The sequence below is a fragment of the Mustela nivalis genome, assembly GCF_964662115.1.
Source record: "Mustela nivalis genome assembly, chromosome: 8".
Classification (NCBI taxonomy): Eukaryota; Metazoa; Chordata; class Mammalia; order Carnivora; family Mustelidae; genus Mustela; species Mustela nivalis.
The window spans coordinates 137,938,378-137,956,803 of record NC_139027.1 but is presented as its reverse complement, the minus strand read 5'-3'; the positions used below and the strand labels follow the sequence as shown (position 1 = coordinate 137,956,803).

The following is an 18,426-nucleotide window of genomic DNA, read 5'->3' as shown; positions in this document are numbered from 1 at the left end:
GTGAGTGAGAAAGAGGTTCACTGGATTAGAACGCCCACCAAGGGAGTCAGAAGGTGAAGTAGAAAAGCTCCAGAAAAAGGCCAAAAGCCCGAGGAATTAAAGTTATAGAAATGTCAACTATTGGGGTGCCTGGGTATGGCTCCGTGGGTTAATGTCTGCCTTTGGCTCAGGTCATGATCTCAGAGTCCTGGGATAGAGCCCCATGTGAGCGGGGAGTCTGCTCAGCAGGGAGTCTGCTTCTTCCTCTCTCCAACAAATAAATTTAAAAGATCTTAAAAAAAAAAAGTTGATTATTTTCTACAAGGTTTTTGTTGTCCAGATCTTCTTGATCACTTTTTAAAGTTTCTTGGTCCTCGGTCCGTTTCATCTCTTCATGGTCGATGTACTCACATACCATGCATCTGATTAATTCCAAGTCTTCAAGTCTGACTCTCGGGTCTAGTTTCTACTGCTTCTCCTCATGGGGGCAGTTTCCTTAAATACTTGATTATGACCCCGTGATTCTCAGAGCTGGATCTGGGAGCACTGGAGCCTGGGGGAAAGTTGTGTTCTTCCTTCATTGGTGTTGGCTTTAGACTCTTGGGTTGCTTGTCTCCAGCCACAAAGGTAGTATGAGTTGTTTGTTCCCACCTTAAATGAGATGGGACTGTCAGAGAAGACCCGCCCCACAAACCTGAGCCAGCACCCAGTCAGGCAGCTTTCCTCTTCCCAGGAGGCGGAGTTTTTGTAAAGTTCACCCTTTCAGGGAATAGGGCTCCTTCTGGGTTCTAGGCTTTCCTACCAAGTCTGGACCAAAGCTCCCACGTGAGGTCACAGCTCAGAAATCATTCGGCTTCAGGGGCTTGACCAATGTCCTCAGTGCAAATGGCCACCCCATAGCTCTTGATTATCTAGATTTGAACTTTCTGGTTGCTTTTGCCTCTCAAAAATTCCCTGAGAACTTATTGCTAGCTCAGCTATTTAGAGATTAAACTAAACATAAAAGAGATTAAACTAAACTAAAAATAAATTCTGTACAGGTGTGTGCTGAAAAGGTTCTGAGAGTATCCGGTTCACCATATTTTCAGAAACAGAAGTCTCCCCCCCACCCCAAATCTGTTGCTGAGACACCTCCCCCACCCCACAAGATCACCTTTCCTCGGCTCAACTGAAGTCTAAGGCGAAAGGTTGGTTTCTCTGAGTCATCAAAAGATATGGAATTATATTTAGTTTTAGGTAAGGCACATAGCTAAAGGAGGTTTGGCTATAGAAATCTGACTTCTAAGCAGAGACAGTCAATTATCATATGGTTTCACTTACTTGTGGAGCACAAGGAATAACACGGAGAACATGGGGAGATGGAGAGGAGAAGTGAGATGGGGGAAATTGGAGGCGGATACAAACCATGAGACTGTGGACTCTGAGAATCAAACCAAGGGTTTTGGAGGGGAGGGACTGGGGGGGTTGGGTGAGCCTGATGGTGGGTATTATGGAAGGCACAGATTGCATGGGGCACTGGGTGTGGTGCAAAAACAATGAATTTTGGAACGCTGAAAAAAAAAAAACCTGACTTCTAGAACAAAACACTAAAGAAAGTATGAAAAGTACCAAAGTCATAATTGCTATATGAGAATACATGTTTAAATATGGAAACATTCAAAGTAAGGTCCCAAAAAAAAAAAAAAAAAAAGAACTAGCTTTAAATTATTACATACAAAAAGTTTATTTTTTAGAAATCACATATCTTTAAAAAAATAACACAGAAGTTATAAGTTCTGACCCTGACTTATTATTCACTGTTTGAAAGCCAGGGTGTTATGTGGTACAGTTAATGACATGCTGATGTCATGTCCATGTAATATTCCTGGCCTTTATACCAGTTCAAAATATTAATGTGATTTTATTTTTTAAAAGATTTTATTTATTTGAGACACAGATATCAACAGAGATAGCAAGAGAGCAGGAGTAGCGAGGAGAGGGTAGAAGCAGACTTCCGGCTGAGCAGGGAGCCTGACGAGGGGCTGGATCCCAGGACTCTGGGACCATGACCTGAGCTGAAGGCAGAGGCTTAACCGGCTGAGCCACCCAGGTGTCCCAAAATGTGATTTTTAAAAGAAGAAAAACAAAAAAGGTCTGTTTTGGAAACACACGAAGTATCTTGATCTTGTAAGCGGGAGTCCTGAAACTATAGATCCACTGCTGAGACCATTCCAGAAACTGGAAAAAGCAGGCATCATTATTTAAATTCATCAATAGTTAAAAAGACCCAGTGGAGCTTAAATCAGGAATGCTTCGGGGTCACTCTAGTGCATGTGCTGGAGTAGAAGGTGGTCGACCTCTGTTGTAGTTTCATAGAGCTGAAAGCAAAAGCAGCAGCAAAAAAAGAAGCCAGGAGCTTTGGTTGGTAATTTTCTATGGAACTGGTTATTCTTTTTCCTATTCAGTAGGTTTCTTCCAATCTTACAAAAGCAGCACCTGCAGATGGCCAAGTTCAAATGCTGGAGAATCAAGACACAGAATAAAAATAAATCCAAACTCCCTATAGACTAAAAAATATCGCTCTTTGGAAATCTGAACTAAAACTCTGATTTAACATATTAAGAATGCCTAAGATGGTTTCCTAGTCCAAAGACTTGAAATGATCCTTAAGGCGGATGACTAACGAAGAATTTTTATGCAGTAAACCTCAGAAGATTTTAAAGTTTCTATAACATAAAACACTTTAACTTTAATCAATTTGATATTTTTATCAAATGACCCTAAATTCTAATTCTAGATATTCCTACCCAGATCATGAGGTATTTGTATTTGGGGATAAATATAAACCAAAGTCTATCTTTCGGAGGAAAGGTTAGGGTTCCCTGATCTAGCTTGAGCTGAATCCAGAGAAATAGTGTCACATCCTAAAAAGTTTTGAGAAGAAGAAAACCCCCATCGGTTGGTTAACTGCAAAAATCTTCCAAGAACAGAGTTGCTGTGCATCCACGATGAGTAGTGATGATTCATGCTGAAGAGAACTGAAAAACGAGATTAAAATTACACAAGAACAAAGTCAATCGGTATTAATCACCTGTGAAACAAGTGAGCAGCTGAGCAGCCGTGGGGTCACCTAATTTTGATTAGATTGGATGGATCTTCAATTAGGTTTTCTATAGACCAGCAATAATCTTATTAGAAGTATTCACTGAAGATCAGCACAGCAGGCACGGAAAGGACAATGTGGGAGGTACAATGAAACATCTGGTCTCCTACACATCTTCAGGAAAAACTGGCCGCTATTTTATTGAAGTGAAAAAGTGTAACACTAAAGTCAGAGATCTGAGCTTTATTATCAGAATGATGTCATTTTAGGATAGAACTGATGGATGCTCTAAAATGGTTTTAACACAGCACAACACTCGATTCTCAGAGCTGTGCGCCCACTTGTCGGTCGATATGTATTCTGCATGGAGACACACGGACAAGGAGGGTGGAGAACAGGTACAAAAGGTGACAAAAATGCCAAATGAAAATTCCTCGGGACAGGTTCAGTTGAGATCTAGAAAGCACTTTAATACTCTATCCTTCTTCAAATGATCAAGAGATTCAAGAGAAATGGCAAGTCCTGTATTTACAAAACCGATGAAAATCACACTGTAATAATCAGTGAATGCAGAACCACCGCACAGATCTGCGTTTCCAACTTTTCCCACCATGATTCTACATCAAGGTAAAAAAAGATTCTTTTGTACAAATCCAAGAAGGACGGAGAGATGGCGGCACACCTGCCAGGTGGTGCAGTGACTTACGACCGGAGCTGCTGATGGGGCGCGGGGGCAGAAGGGGCACAGTCCTCGAGACAAGAACCCTAGATCCTGGAGGCGGGTTAGTCCGTGGTGGATCTCCGGTACCAAAACCGTGCTCGGAAGTCGTCGCTGCACGTCATGAAGCCGGGGTTGGTGGGCGAATGCACGATGCAGCGCACGATGTTGTTGTGGCCCAGGGAGAGCAGGTTGCGGCGCTCGGCCGTGCGAGAGTCCCAGCAGCACAGGCTGATGGTCCTCTCGTCGGGGAGCAGCACGTAGTCCTCAGTGTGGTTGAACACGGCCTGTGTTCGGTGCACCTGCCGCCCGCTCAAGCCGGCACCTGCACAGAGATGAGAGGTTACGGGTCTGAGCGCCAAGGCTAGCCGTCCACGTTGATGTTTTCCATCCTCGGACTCTCGCACATTGGCTAACTATCCTGTCCCTGGCAAAACAGCATTTTAAAATGGAAGGAATACGGGGCGCCTGGGTGGCTCAGTGGATTGGGCCGCTGCCTTCGGCTCAGGTCATGATCTCAGGGTCCTGGGATCGGGTCCCGCATCGAGCTCTCTGCTCGGCAGGGAGCTTGCTTCCCTCTCTCTCTCTCTCTGGCTGCCTCTCTGTCTACTTGTGATTTCTCTCTGTCAAATAAATAAATCTTTAAAAAAAAAAAAAATGGAAGGAATACACATTTGCTGTGCACTTTGGGATGCTCCAGGAAAGCATGCAGACCCCAATCACCCCAGCTTGCTACCTCGGGCAACTAACTGTGAATGCTCTGATATACCTCTAGGCATAAAAACATCTTAAGAAAAGATACAAAATTGGTGCTACATGTCTTTTCTGTCACAGTTGAAATCAACTTTTTGTTGGGTACATTCGTTCTTCCATGTTTTTTACTGGCTGCAAAATGCACCATTGTTAGGAAGCACTATTACTAGTTAATTCTTCTCCTGCTAGGCATTTAGTTTGTATCTGATCGCAAATAACACTGCAACAAATTCTTTGTACTGAACACATGATTTCCTTGATTAAATTCCTAAAACAGAATTACTGGGATGTATGGACATCTTCTCTCCAAAAGGAAACTTTAGGCTTTTTTAGGACCAGGAAAATACAGATTTTATGTTTAAAATACTGTATGAAGCATAAAAAAGAACAACTGCCTGATAGTTTTGCACCCAGAGTCAGTATTCTGATGAACACCCTTTCTCCAAATCTCTGTACGTTGTCCGTCATCTGTAAAGCAGGGCACACACCACTGCTTTCATTCGACAGGCTGGAGCAGAGCTCTGTGAGGAGGGACTATGGTTTCATGGATAAAAATACAAGTGTTAAAAAAAAAAAAAATACAAGTGTTGGTGTCAGATCTGGACTCAACACTTATAAGTGATGCGAACATGGACAGATCACATTGCCCTGTTATGCCTTCAATTTCGCTTCTGTTCTGTGGAGGGTAATGACAGCACCCACTCACACGGTGGCTGCCAGGATCTGCATAGGGTACAACACACATAGAGCTTTGCAGGGTGTTTATTTTTCAAGGCTGCATACTGTGAAAAGGATGCTGAACAACAATTCACTTCATTCTCTCCCTTTCACCTACTCTAGATTTCGTTGGCATGGAACCTTGCTGTGTGCGCACGTGCATGCTTGCTCAGAGTCTTTTTAGACTAAATTTCTAAGAGTGCACCTCGTAGGCCTGATGCTGAAAATTTTGATACAGGACACCAACCTGCCCAGTGGAAATACTTTACCAGCTGACACTCCTAACAATAGGATATGTAATTTCCTAAAATGTTGATCAATACATTGTAACAGCAATCTTATAAATTCCCGCCACCTGACGCGTACAGAAAGATACTTCCATTTCCATTTCTTAGGTTTACAGAACTGCCAGTCACCTTGCCCTCTCCTGGAGCTCACTGACTGCGCATGTGTCCACTTCACAAGCTCTGCGCACTGCTTCCCTGGTTCAGCATTTTTAGTGTTCTGAATTAATTTTTAACATTGAAATTTCTAACACTTGATAGTCTTTCCTTGTCTTTCAATATTTCAAGAACCCTTTGAATTCTAACTAGACACTCGAGCTGGAAACACAGATCTAAGCATGCTGCCATGGAATCTTAGCCTGTGAATTAGAAAATGAGGGAATTTGCATACAAATTCCGTAGAATCTCATTTTGACATCAAATCCCAATTCTCCACCAAAACAAACTCATCAGCCACATGTAAGCATGAAACATCCCAATAGTCACAAGACAAAACAAACACAATAAATCTCGAGACGCTAGCATGCACCCTTCCTGATACACTGCACTCAGTTACTTCTGAAGATGGAGGTTTTCCCACTTTCACTCCGATCACTTTTTTATCTTCTTTTTGCAACAAGCATACAGTCCTTGAACAATAAGAATTAAAGAAATTCTTCAAAATAGCTCCATACAATAGTGTTTCAACAAAGTCACCAAGAATTATGATAAAAATGACTTCCCACAAGACTTGTCAGTTGTACCGCCTGTGTCAGAAGCCAGACAGCTGGCAGGAAGCGAACTTGGCGGCCAGGAGACAGATCAGAGGGGGTCATGCTGCACCCTAGTGGTTCAGATGTCTCAGTCTCCACCTCTTCACTTTTCTAAAAGGCTAACTAATAACCACCACAGCCAGGCCCTTATAAATTGTTTTCTTATTAAGTTCCGGTCCTGGTGATTTCAGTGTATGACACAAACATCTCACAACACAGGAAACTAGCTGAAGTTTCCTGGAGGTTTTCTACCAAACAATAGCCTTGGCAGCTCTGAGGAACAGGGAATGAGACACAGTATTTTACCAACATTCACTGCCCGAGGAACTATTAGGGTTACCGGCTGTCTTAGGAATAGGCCAAGATCTTCCCTCTCAGCCTTCTTTCCCTAATGCGTATATTTACTGTGACGCACTAACTCAGGCTTTTCTCTGGACTGTTCTATGTCTGAGGAAAGAAGGCAGACCACTGGTTTACAAATGGACCACCAGAATCGCAAATGTTAATTGCATGGAATCAGATCTCATTTAAGCCATAAAGTATGGAGAAGAATAAGGTTATGAAACTATCGTGCTATTTCCAGCTCTGCTTCTTGTGACCTGCAGCCTTGGCTGAATGACCTAATGTCTAAGCCTCGATTTCTTATTTAAAAGAGGAATCACACCTGCCTTGCTCAATGCATACATTTACTCTGTGGCTCTCGTGAGGATTTAAGGGTTCTGGAAACCATAAAATGCTTCAGGAACATTAAGCAATAGCAATTTTGCACACACCTGTGTATCTGACCAGCGTTCGTCCTGTCGATATCTCCCAAAGTTTAGCTACAGAGTCTTTTCCACTGGAGAGAATGTATTTCGAATTTTTGGAGAAAATGGCAGAACAAACTTCAGCACCATCATGGGCTTTCTCAAAAGTTGTGATGCATCGATTTGAAACACCATCCCATAGCTTGATGCAGCCGTCCTTGCTACCAGTTACATACATATTGGCGCTAGGATTGTAATTCACGGAGCATATAGCATCGGTGTGTTGATCTTGAGGATTGCATGAAACAAAACACTGAAATGTATTGATATCATAAAGCCGAAGAGTAGGGTGCTGAGTCCCAACAAGTATAAAGTCTCCGGAAGGATGAAAAGAGATGGAGCGTAACATTTCGGCTTCCTGTTAGGACAGAGACATTAAGTAACCAACTGGTGAACAATTAAATCCGGAGGAAATGCGGAAAGTATTTCATTGATGGAAAGAATACTTAAGACAATGGTCAGATGTTACACAGGTATAAGAAGGAACAATGAACTTTCTAGAGTATCATTTGAACAGAGATTTTAAAAACTATTTCCTGGTGAGATTACTTATTCCAAAAACCGCAGGAGCGAGCTTCATTATTTCCAAATTAACATCGGGTGAACTCAGAATGGAACACTATCGGGCTAGGATACATTCACATATGAACAAACAAGGATAAATACAACTTGTACACGGGAAGAGCTTCTTCAGTTTGTCCGGGGTCTCCAAATATTGAGTAAAAAAACTAAGTTAAATTATAAAAAGGTAGAAGCCACTACCAAAACATTAGTATTTCTGAGCTTCAAACTCAAAATACAGTACCAAATGTCACTTTTCCGGGAAGCATCTGAGTTTCAATGGAATGATTTTTTGATTGCCATTAAGTTACACTTCAGCCAAGTTGGTCTGTTTTATCTTTAAACAGGGTTCTGCAACTCTTAAAAAGGGACATAGATTGTGAACCCTTGTTGCATAAACTGTGGCCAGCAGTCCTGACCAGCCACAGAGGTGGGCACAGGAAGCATGCGGACCACGAGTCCATGCAAATCGGATTCCCGAGCAACCTGAGGCATGCGTCTTTGTTGCTCCTGTTTTATAGGATGATCACTGAGCCTACTTTAAAAAAGGGAATAGTCATACAATAATAACTCTTAGTTTTTAAGAAAAAAATGTAAAGCTCCTTTCCAAACATTCCTAACCTGAATGTATTTGAAGGCTCTTTTTGCAGATGGCTTGGAATAATCAAATAATTTAAGAGTATAATCCCTTGAGCCAGAGGCAAGGATCTGTTCTGTTGGGTGGAAAGCGAGACATGTGACTTCATCCACGTGGTCGTAAAGCGTTCGAATCACTGGGTGGTTTTCCATGTTCTGCTGTGCAGTCTCGTTCATCATGACCTAGACCAATGAGAAAATAGGTGCTCAAACTCTAAAATCTGTCTGATTCAAAGTACCCAACTGTGCTAAGTTAAGTCTGATCTACTGGTCTCTCATTCTCCCAGTGAACAACAGGCACACAGCACACGCGTCACTGGCATTGTTACCTCTATCGGCATGGCACTTTTGGCCAACATTCTCTCTGTGTCAAGTATCTTTATGGAAGCGTCAGCAGATCCAGTAGCTATTAACTGCCCATCTCTACTGTACGTAGCTACGCGGCACGGTCCTTTATGGGAAGTGACATAGCACGTTTCGTACTCTGAAGCCTCTGGGGACATGGTCTGGACATCTGCATCAAATTCCAGGTCAATTCCTGTGCCCGGGGCAACTGTATCTGAACGACCAATTGCATACTGAACTGCGGTATCATCATTTTCCATTCCTGAAAGGAATAAAAATTAAGTGCATGAGGGGTGCCTGGGTGGCTCAGTGGGTTAAGTGTCTGCTTTCAGCTTGGGTCATGGTCCTAGACTCTTGGGATCAAGCCCTGCATTGGGCTCTGTGCTCAGCGGTGAGCCTGCTTCTCCCTCTCCATCTGCCCTTCCCCTTGCTCATGCAGTCTCTCCCCTCAATAAACAAATAAAATCTTTAAAAAAAAATTAAGTGCATGAAAAAATGTTACTTTAAAAAGCCAAGACGAAATTCTGGATCCAGTATCACTTTACTCTTTCTTGGAGCTGCAGGACATCTAGCCCTTCACAAAATATGTCTGCCGACCGAGGTGCATGCACAGTGACAACCCTATAGGCAGTAAGGATCAGGGAAGCTTAGATTCCAAAGGTTCCATCAGCTCCCCCAATTTCTGCCTCCAAAATTTCCTACTTTAATTACAACTACAGAAATGTAAAAAAAAAGCAATTCTGTAGTTATGCTGTCCATTTTTTCCCATTCTGTATTTTAGTGCTGAGATCTGTTAGTAGCAGCTTTGAGGCTCATTAAGTCAGATACATTGTTAGCAGTAACATTAGTGAAACATATTTGAAAGAATTTTGATATTTAAATAAACAGAAGTTTCTCAAGAAAATGCATTTTAAATTTAAAAATAACTTCACATATCACATAAAGAGTATGTTTATTAAGTATAAGAAAAATTAGGAATACAGATGAACACAAAAATAAAAATTATCTTCTATTAGATCACCCGGAGATAGTTACTATTAACATGGTGGAATGAAATTCTTCTGGACCTTTGTTACAATTCTTAAAAATAGAACCACACTATATGGTATTTTGTAAGTTGTTCATTTACTCAAACAGAATAAACATCTGGCCAGTGTAATGTTTATCTATATCATGTTGCCGGACCCAATGTGATGGATACAAGAATACTCACAACTAACTTCTTATTTTTGGGTATTTCAGTTGTATTCATTTTATATCCTCAAATTCGTATAAAAATTATCAAAATTAGCATTGCTAAGTCAAAGGGTATAAACATTATGGTCATTCTATATTTTACTGAGTGCTTTCTACAACCCAGGCAAGCATCAGGATATCCTGTTGAACAAGACAAGATCCTGGTCTTTATTGAGCTTACTGTCTTTTCTGGGGAGTACAGACTGCGTGGGAAACAACCTGAAACAGTGAAGAAAATTTCAGACAGTGATTCTATTACGAAAGAAAGGGAAGTGTTGTTTTAGAGCACCTGGGGAGGTATGGGGAAGAGAGCAGGTTATTTTAGAAGAGGAGAGGACGACTCTCTGAAACACCATTTGAGCTGAAATCTGAAACCATATTACAATGAAAGAACGCTTCAGATAATTCTTACACAGAGCTTGAGGCTAGAACCAGCACGAAATCGTCATAACTTGGAGTCTGCTTACTATTTCAGTATCTAGCACTGAACTTGACACATACTAGGCACTAAAACGAAACAAAAATAATCTTGAACAATTCTGATTGTGAAAACATCGGGAACCTTGTCACGGAATCAATGAATCTGCATTCAAAGCTACCTAGTTTGATGAGATGCAACAGCTGCTCCGAGGGCGCACAAACAGACTGAGGCTTGATTTCATTAATGAGGCCATTAGCAATGCTGATGTAGCCATCATAGAGCAGCTGGCTAATGATCAGCTTGTAGAGCTGTTGGCGGTCCTTCAAGCCCACTTTGGTTCTGTACATCTTGGAGAAGAGGAAGCCAATCTCCTTGCCGGCTGCAAGATGAGAAAAGAGGGGTGGTGAAGGGCAGAGGCACTACTAAGTCACAGAGGCAACACAGCAATCTGGTCAGACGTGTGGGGAGCACATCCCAGCTCTACTAGTCGTGTCATCTTTGGTCATCAACCTCCTTCCTCTGAGATCATGTTCCTCAGCTGTTAAGTAAGTTAGTGAAGGTTAAATAAGAATGGTGTGTGCAGAGCAGTGAAATCATGTTATTCAAATTCATGTTAGCTAATATTTACAGAATATTACAGAACTTTTTGTCAATTTTTTTTCTGTCAAACTACCTGCTTGCCATTTTAATTCTATATTGCTATCCTAGAATCTTCTATTTCTTCTGTTAAAAGACACTAACTGGGCCACCTGAGTGGCTCAGTGGGTTAAAGCCTCTGCCTTCGGCTTAGGTCATGATCCCAGGGTCCTGGGAGAGGGGAAGCCTTCTTCCCCGCCCCCTCCCCCTGCCGCCTGCCTCTCTGCTTCCTTGTGATCTCTGTCAAATAAATAAATAAAATCTTAAAAAAAAAAAAAAAAGACACTGGTTTTTGCAATAGGTAAGACAGCTGCTATTGCTGAATGTCTAGACACTACTGTTTCCACCAGCTGAGCTGCATGTTTACTCATGTCAGTTATGTTCATTTTTTAAAAATAGGGTTTATTGGGCGCCTGGGTGGCTCAGTGGGTTGAGCCGCTGCCTTCGGCTCGGGTCATGATCTCAGGGTCCTGGGATAGAGTCCCCCATCGGGCTCTCTGCTCAGCAGGGAGCCTGCTTCCTCCTCTCTCTCTCTCTGCCTGCCTCTCTGCCTACTGTGATCTCTCTCTGTCAAATAAATAAATAAAATCTTTAAAAAAAAATAAAAAATAACAAAAATAAAAATAGGGTTTATTTATTTATTTTACAGAGACACAGCGAGAGAGGGAACACAAGCAGGGGGAGTAGGAGAGGGAGAAGCAGGCTTTCCACTGAGCAGGGAGCCCCAGGCGGAACTAGATCCCAGGATGCTGGGACCATGGCCTGAGCTGAAGGTAGGCACTTAACGACTACCCAGGAGCTACCCAGGAGCCCCAGTTATGTTCATTCCTTTAAAAAAAAAAAAAATCATTTATTTATTTATTTATTTTACAGAGAGAGAGAGAGAGAGAAAGAGTGTGTGACTGAGAAGCAGGCTCCCTGATGAGTGGGGAGCCAATGTAGGACTTGATCCCAGGACCCTGAGATCATGATCCGAGCCGAAGGCAGATGCTTAACTGACTGAGCCACCCAGACACCTCCCAGTTATGTTCATTAAAACACATTTTAAGGTAGGAGGCCAATGCCTTGTTGGCTCAGTGGGTTAAAGCCTCTGCCTTTGGCTCAGGCCATGATCCCAGGGTCCTGGGATCAAGCCCCACATCGGGCTCTCTGCTCCGCAGGGAGCCTGCTTCCTCCTCTCTCTCTGCCTGCCTCTCTGCCTGCTTGTGATCTCTTTCTGTCAAATAAATAAATAAAATCTTAAAAAAAAAACCCCACACATTTTAAGGTAACTAAATCTGTTATATTACATAATATAATTACATGGTAAAGAGAAACACAAGGGCACAAAAGCCACGATGCTATGAAAACTAAATCAAATTGAATGCTTTGGAAAGATTCAAAGATGAATTGCTTAATAAAATACTGGCAAAAAGGATATGGCTAAAACAACAATAAAAACATGAATAAAAAGGGCAAAAATCTGAAGGATTGTGCCCTAAGATTGGTTCAGAAGTGGTTAAGGTCTTCCTTAGAAAGTAAAATGAAAACTGCAGATGATGGTTTCTGATCTATGCAAAAAAAGTCAGTACAAATGGTGAACATGAGTGCATAATTTGACTTCCAAAAATCAATGTCTGTATGTATATGTATGTCTGGACAGCTATCAGAGGGCCACAAGAGTCTGGGGCTGTTAATAAAGAAGAGAAGTTGCAGGCAGACAAGAAACTGCAAGAGCACAGGGGAGAGAGAGGAATACCAGAAAGGAGTGAGCAGTAACACTAGCCCTGCCTGGACTTTACCGGGAAAGATTCTGGAACGGGGGTGTCTTATAGTAAAGGGGTGGGGAACCATGTTTTCTAACTCCCTCTGGAGAATAACTGAAGCTATTGATCCTAAGAATAAATAACAGGTACTGAGTATTTAGCATGTTTTTTCTTACTTAGTCCTCAACACCGCTCTGTAAAGGAGATCCTGTAATCTTATATACAGATCAGAAGGGAAAATAACTTGTCCAAGGTCCCACGACCTTGGAGTGCATGGAGAAAGCAGGACTGAAATACAGATGGTTTAACTCTAGACTATGTTGCTGATGACTACTTGTAGCGCTCCTTGAAAATTTAATGACAGAGGCGCCTGGGTGACTTAGCCCATTAAGCCTCTGCCTTGGCTCAGGTCATGATCCCCAGGGTCCTTGGATCCATTCCCGAATCCGGAATCCGGCTCCCTGCTCGTGGAGGAGCCTGCTTCTCCCTCTGCCCCTCTCTCTGCCCCTCCTGCTCCCTCTCTTGCTCTCAAATAAATAAAAATCTTAAAAAAATCTAATAATTTTAAAACTTTAAAATCTATTAGACATAAGTGTAGTATATAACACACAGCGTGCAAGCAACCTGTATGCATTATCTCACTTAATACTCACCTAATCCTGTTTTAGAGATAGGCAACCTGAGGTGCAAAGAGGTTAACTCACCCAGGCTATCTGACCTCAGAGCTCCAGGCCTTACTGGGCTGCACTGACCGGTGTTAATAACAGCTGCTAACATTTAATAAGTACTTGCCAGGCACAGTGTTAACACTTTACAAGCGTTAGCTCACTGAATGAAATCGAAGTATTTAAGCACACGTAGAAACAACTGTATACAAATCTATGCTTGTGTAGACAACACTTGGACACAAAAGAGATGATGAAACCGGCACAAAGAAGTTAGGAAACTGAAAATAAAATGTGGCTGGGTAACGCGTCAAGTGGCCGCCAGGACAGCCCACAGCAGCGCCCAGAACTTAACCACAAATCTCTCCCGCCTCTGCCCTCACGCCAGGAGCATCACGCGGCACACAAAGATTAAGAAAGAAAAGGACGAGGCCCGCTTCTCAAGTCTCCCAGAACGTTCGCTCGCTGGGCTACTGAGTGCCCCAATTACCGCCCCCAATTTGCAGATGAGGACGCCGAGGCCCGAGGACGGGAAGCACAAGCCGCAAGAACTGTCTACACCCGGAACTGGAAGAGGGACCAGGGCGGGGACACACATGGCCCCTCACGAGGCTCCGCTACCATCCCGCGGTAGAAGCGAACTAAGGACGGAGTGAGGGACGGAGCGAGGCCTTCGAGGAACAGAAGGGGGTGTGCAGGCCCGGCCGGGCAACTCAGGGCGCATGCCAACCCTCTCACTATCCGGCCTTCCCGCCCCGCTCATCTTTCCTGTGGTCCCATAAAGACCCCGGCGAACCGCACCAGCCGCTCTCCATGCATCCCAGGGCCCCAGTACCCTCTAGTCCGGCTCTCTTGATCTCCCGCTCTCTCCCAGAAAAATGGAGGCGCGAATTCTGCCCAATCGATCGCTCTGAGCGCACGTTCCCTGCGCACGCGCAAAGGGCGAAACGCCGAGCGCCGCGCTATCGATCGGCCTCACTCTCTCCTGCTCCTCTCGCCATCTTACTTACTGGCGCGTTCGAGTGGTTCGTTAACCTCCTCGGACTTTCCCTCTTGCGCGACAACGTTGATTGACACCAGGGAGATGCTGTTTCGTGGACAAATGTCGGATCCCGGAGAGCACCGCGGGCGCTAGAACGGCCAAAGCCTGGCGGGCGGTTGGCTCCACCACTTCCGGGGCCTTACCGGGCAAGTGCGCCTGCGCGCTGTCACCGCCTTGGTTGTGACTCAAGCCGTCGGGTTGGCTGTGAACCAATCAAAAGGCAGCGCCTCTCTGGCCCAGGCCAATCAGCTTTCAGATCAGAGGGTTTAACTCCTATTTAAAATGAAGACTTTGAATCTTAACGGCTGAGCTCCAAGGAGCACTCGGCTGCCTCGGGTCGGAGGCGGGAGCCGACGAGTTCGTAGACCCTGGGACAGCTCTGTGAGACGGGTGGGCGAGGGCGGCGGGCCTGGGTGGATGTTCAGCGGGCGGCGGAACGGGTGGGAAGGAAGAAGGCGGTGGGGCTGCGGGGCCCGCGGGGAAGAGTGGAGGCGAGGCCTCCCTTGGTGACTCCGTCGCTACTTTGGTCCTCCTCTGTCCTCCTCAGCCCTCCTGTTCCTCTCCCTGCCCCTCTCCCTGCCCCCCCCCCACCCCGTGCTTTCCCAGCTCTGTCCCCTCTCCTTCCGGGTCCTGGGGCACCCGGTAAGATGCCGCTTGGTGTTTACTAAACACCCGCGGTGCATGGGGTTGTTGGGGGTCTTGGGGGTGGGGGTGCTTTCTGATGGGCTTCTCGTATTCGGTGAGCACCTGGGTAAGAAAAAAATAGGAGGGCTTTTGCTCTCCGGTAGTTTGTGTTCTAGCGGGGGTGGGGACGCCAGACGACGAACTGACCCGAGAACTTGCAAAAGAAAACCGTAGTGTGGCTTACCGGGGGCTCCGTTGGGTAGAATAGCCAGGCGGGACCCTCAAGGCGATGAATGGATGGAGGAGGGGTGAATAAATGAAAACTTCCTCCAAGAGGCTTTCTTTGGGGCGGTGCTTCTCAAACTGCAGATCTTGGACCGCGTTTAACGGGATTCCTAAGGGTCCTTGTGAAAAATGTAGACCCAGCTAATGAATCACAAGAGCTTGGGCATAGAGGACTCAGGTGTCTGTAGTTTGTCAGGTTTCCCAGGTGATTCTGATGTTTCGTGGACAACCAGTGATCAAGGCCAAGGCGTACTAGACGTCTGGGGATGTTAAAATGCAGAATCTGATTTATTAGGTCTGTGGTTGGGCCTCAAAGTCTCCATTTCTAACAAATGCCCTCCAGGAGTAGATGGAGCTACTGCCCTAAACTTTCAAGGGTTTGTCCTCTCTCCTTACCCTTTCTTGTTCTTTGAATTAAATGCTTCTCAGCCACATACTCATTCTCATTCTCCTCTGAGTCTGTGCAGACACTAGCAGGTTTGGTGAAGAAAAAGTCGAAATGCACAGTGCTGTACAATCTTTAACAGTTTCCTGTTTAGAATAGTTGGATATGTGGTTTGAGTTGCAGGGATCTTGTGAAGGTCATTGGGTCATGTGACCCTGGCTGTGCACTGGAATCATTTGAGAAACAGTTTTCCTGGGGCTCTCCAGAATCTGTGGATCAGAATCTTACTCCATTCTCTTTTTTTATTATTCATCTCCCTGAGAGGGTAAACTATATTCAGTTGGGGCAAATATCTAGCTTTTGTGGAAGACTATTGAATGAATGTCTTTAAGCCTGTGTGATCTCATTAGTCTGCTGCTTGTGATCTTCCGGGAGAGTGAAGAAAGCATAAGAGCGTATGTGAAATTAATGTTTGCGTAACACAAGCTTGTAACTCCTTTTTCCTTTCTGTCATTTCTCCTAACCCGTTTGATATAAAGACTCCTTGCTCTGTAGCTGTCGGTCCATCTTCAGGGCAGAGTTATTTGCTTATTTGTGAAATGGATGTGAAAGTGTGTGTGTGGGGGGGACATTTTCTGATTGGATTATAGAATTAGAGAACACCTGGGTAGGAAAAATACAGAGAGGTTTCTGTTTTCTTGGAGTTTATGTTCTACCTACTTGATAGGTTGCTGTGTCTGATTCACAGTATGGGCTTAGTAAGTGCTATAAACTATTTGCATTATTGATGTGCTTTCTTAATGGATTAACTCATTTCCCAAACACTGGTATAGGAACTGTGCAGACATGTTCTGAGGATGCAACATAAACAAAATGGGACTAAGCCCTCACTCTCATGATGGAGCTTACAAGTACAAGCAATGTTATGTTAGATGTTAAGTAAGGGCTATGAAGAAAATAAAAGCAAGATGGTCAGAAAGGCAACATTTCAGCATAGACTTGACTGTAATGAAGGAGCAAGCCACACTTCTATTTGAGGGAAGAGCCAAATGGGTAGAGAGAACAGGAAATACAAAGGCCCTGTGGCAGGGGACTGCTTTGAGGAAAGAAAGAAGCCCTGTATGGCTGGTGTGCAATAGACAAGAGGAGATAAGGCAAAAATGGTGGTCTGGGTCCATACTCTATGAGACTCTACGCCTGTCTATGCAAGTAGGATTTTGAATTTGCGTTGAGAGTCCATGAGGGGAATCCAAAGCAAGGAACTGACCAACATAGATGACTTAGTAGTGTTGTGCATGGACTATAATGGGCAAGGGTGGAAGCAGTGACCACGGGGAGCTTGTTGCAAAGAATTGAAGGGAGAGAGCATTGGTTTGTATTAAAGGTGCTGAGCAGTGATTTTTTTCAATGTAGACCCGACAAGATATGCTGATGGATTAGATGTGGGGTTTGAGAGAGAACCGTATTAAAGGTGCTGAGCAGTGATTTTTTCAATGTAGAGCCGACAAGATATGCTGATGGATTAGATGTGGGGTTTGAGAGAGAACCGTGTAAAAGACAGTGAACTGAGCAACCAGCCAGCTGGGCTTGCCAGGAACTGAGATGGGGACGTCTGCAAGAACAGGGTGGGAGAGATGGGGTAGGGAGAGAGCAGGAGTTCAGTTGAGACATTTTAAAATTGAGGGATCTCCGATTAAAGGTGAAGGTGTTTCCTAGGTGGTAGGAGTTCAGGGGAGAGTTCTGGGCTAGAGGTGGAAGTCTGGAGGTCCTGGCCCCTTTGAGGGCCAGGAGACTGGATGAGATCCTGTAGGGAGTGAGGACAGCTGCAAAAGAAAGTGTCTCTGGGCCCGAGCTCAGGCTGCTCCTGAGAGCAGAGGGGAAGAAAGGCCAGAAGGAGGAGGAGGTTCTTTCCCGATGTGCTGGGATTGAGGTGTTTGACAGGCCTTTTTGGGGAATACTGAGCAGGTAGGTAGGAGGCTGGCGGTGGGAGGAGAGGTTAGGGTAGAAGATGTAAATTCATATCATCTTAAAGATTGTTTAGAGCCCTGGTGCTGGATGAGGGACCCTAGGAAGGGTGGGGAAGGAGAAGTGGGGTCAAAGGACTCACTCTGAGTCACCCCCAGACTTTCAGGTTGGCAGAAGAGAGGCTGATGGAGCGAAGGAGGTTGCAGTAGGGCAGCTGGTGGTGTGGGGGACCCCCCTGCAAGCTAGCAGAGGTTGGGAGTGGGAAAAGAGCCACCCAGTCAAACTCTGCTGGGGGACGCCAGTTTGGTGACGCTAGAGGTCAGTCATGAGCCAGACAGAATCATGGGGGAGGGCTAGTGGCTGAGAGGAATGGTGGATGTGGTGAGTGTGGATGACCGTTCTGGAGCTTTAGTGTTGAAGGGTGAGGGCGAAGATGTTGTCCTCGCCGGAATCTGTTACGGGGAAGAGAGGATCTGCCTTTTTAAAAAATATTTATTTATTTGACAGAGAGATCACAAGCAGGCAGAGAGGCAGGCAGAGAGAGAGAGGGAAGCAGTCTTCCCACTGAGCAGAGAGCCTGATGCGGGGCTCAGTTCCAAGACCCTGAGATCATGACCTGAGCCGAAGGCAGAGCCTTAACCCACTGAGCCACCCAGGCGCTCTGTGAGGACCTGTTTTTATTTTATTATTTTATCTTTTTAAAAGATTTTATTTATTTATTTGACCGACAGAGATCACAAGTAGGCAGAGAGGCAGGCAGAGAGAGAGAGAGAGAGAGAGAGAGAGGAG

General features: G+C 44.6%; 2 protein-coding genes across 9 annotated transcripts in view; one reads left to right on the top strand and one right to left on the bottom strand.

Moving 5' to 3' along the window:
• Positions 1 to 1,677: 1,677 nt before the first annotated feature.
• On the bottom strand, positions 1,678 to 14,517 carry CSTF1 (cleavage stimulation factor subunit 1). 3 transcript variants are annotated; one of them, XM_082742934.1, is made up of 6 exons: positions 14,347 to 14,517; positions 10,469 to 10,669; positions 8,618 to 8,895; positions 8,274 to 8,471; positions 7,059 to 7,449; positions 1,678 to 4,104 (listed from the first exon to the last, which is right to left on the bottom strand). In XM_082742934.1, exons 2-6 carry the CDS (start codon positions 10,635 to 10,637, stop codon positions 3,845 to 3,847), a joined length of 1,296 nt encoding a protein of 431 aa, XP_082599060.1. In that variant the 5' UTR covers positions 10,638 to 10,669; positions 14,347 to 14,517; the 3' UTR covers positions 1,678 to 3,844. The 3 variants fall into 3 exon arrangements, with proteins under 3 accessions (XP_082599060.1, XP_082599061.1, XP_082599059.1); XM_082742935.1 differs by lacking the exon at positions 14,347 to 14,517 and adding an exon at positions 14,172 to 14,274; XM_082742933.1 differs by lacking the exon at positions 14,347 to 14,517 and adding an exon at positions 14,138 to 14,249.
• Positions 14,394 to 18,426, top strand: part of AURKA (aurora kinase A) — an 18,598-nt gene continuing 14,565 nt past the window's right edge. Inside the window, exons 1-2 of one of the 6 annotated variants that reach the window (XM_082742939.1) lie at positions 14,536 to 17,056; positions 17,129 to 18,300. The gene's annotated coding sequence lies outside the window, so the exon portion shown is untranslated. Of the gene's footprint in view, positions 17,057 to 17,128; positions 18,301 to 18,426 lie in introns of all 6 variants that reach the window. The other 5 variants (XM_082742940.1, XM_082742938.1, XM_082742937.1 and 2 more) reach the window with 5 other exon arrangements.

Bases quoted from the DNA above. Each gene is read 5' to 3' on its own strand.
- CSTF1 (XM_082742934.1), bottom strand. From the start codon at position 10,637: ATGTACAGAACCAAAGTGGGCTTGAAGGACCGCCAACAGCTCTACAAG. The intron at 8,896-10,468 runs GTAGCTTTGAAT...TATTCCTTTCAG, and splicing joins GTTGCATCTCATCAAACTAG to GAATGGAAAATGATGATACC. The intron at 8,472-8,617 runs GTAACAATGCCA...TCATTGGTCTAG, and splicing joins AAAGTGCCATGCCGATAGAG to GTCATGATGAACGAGACTGC.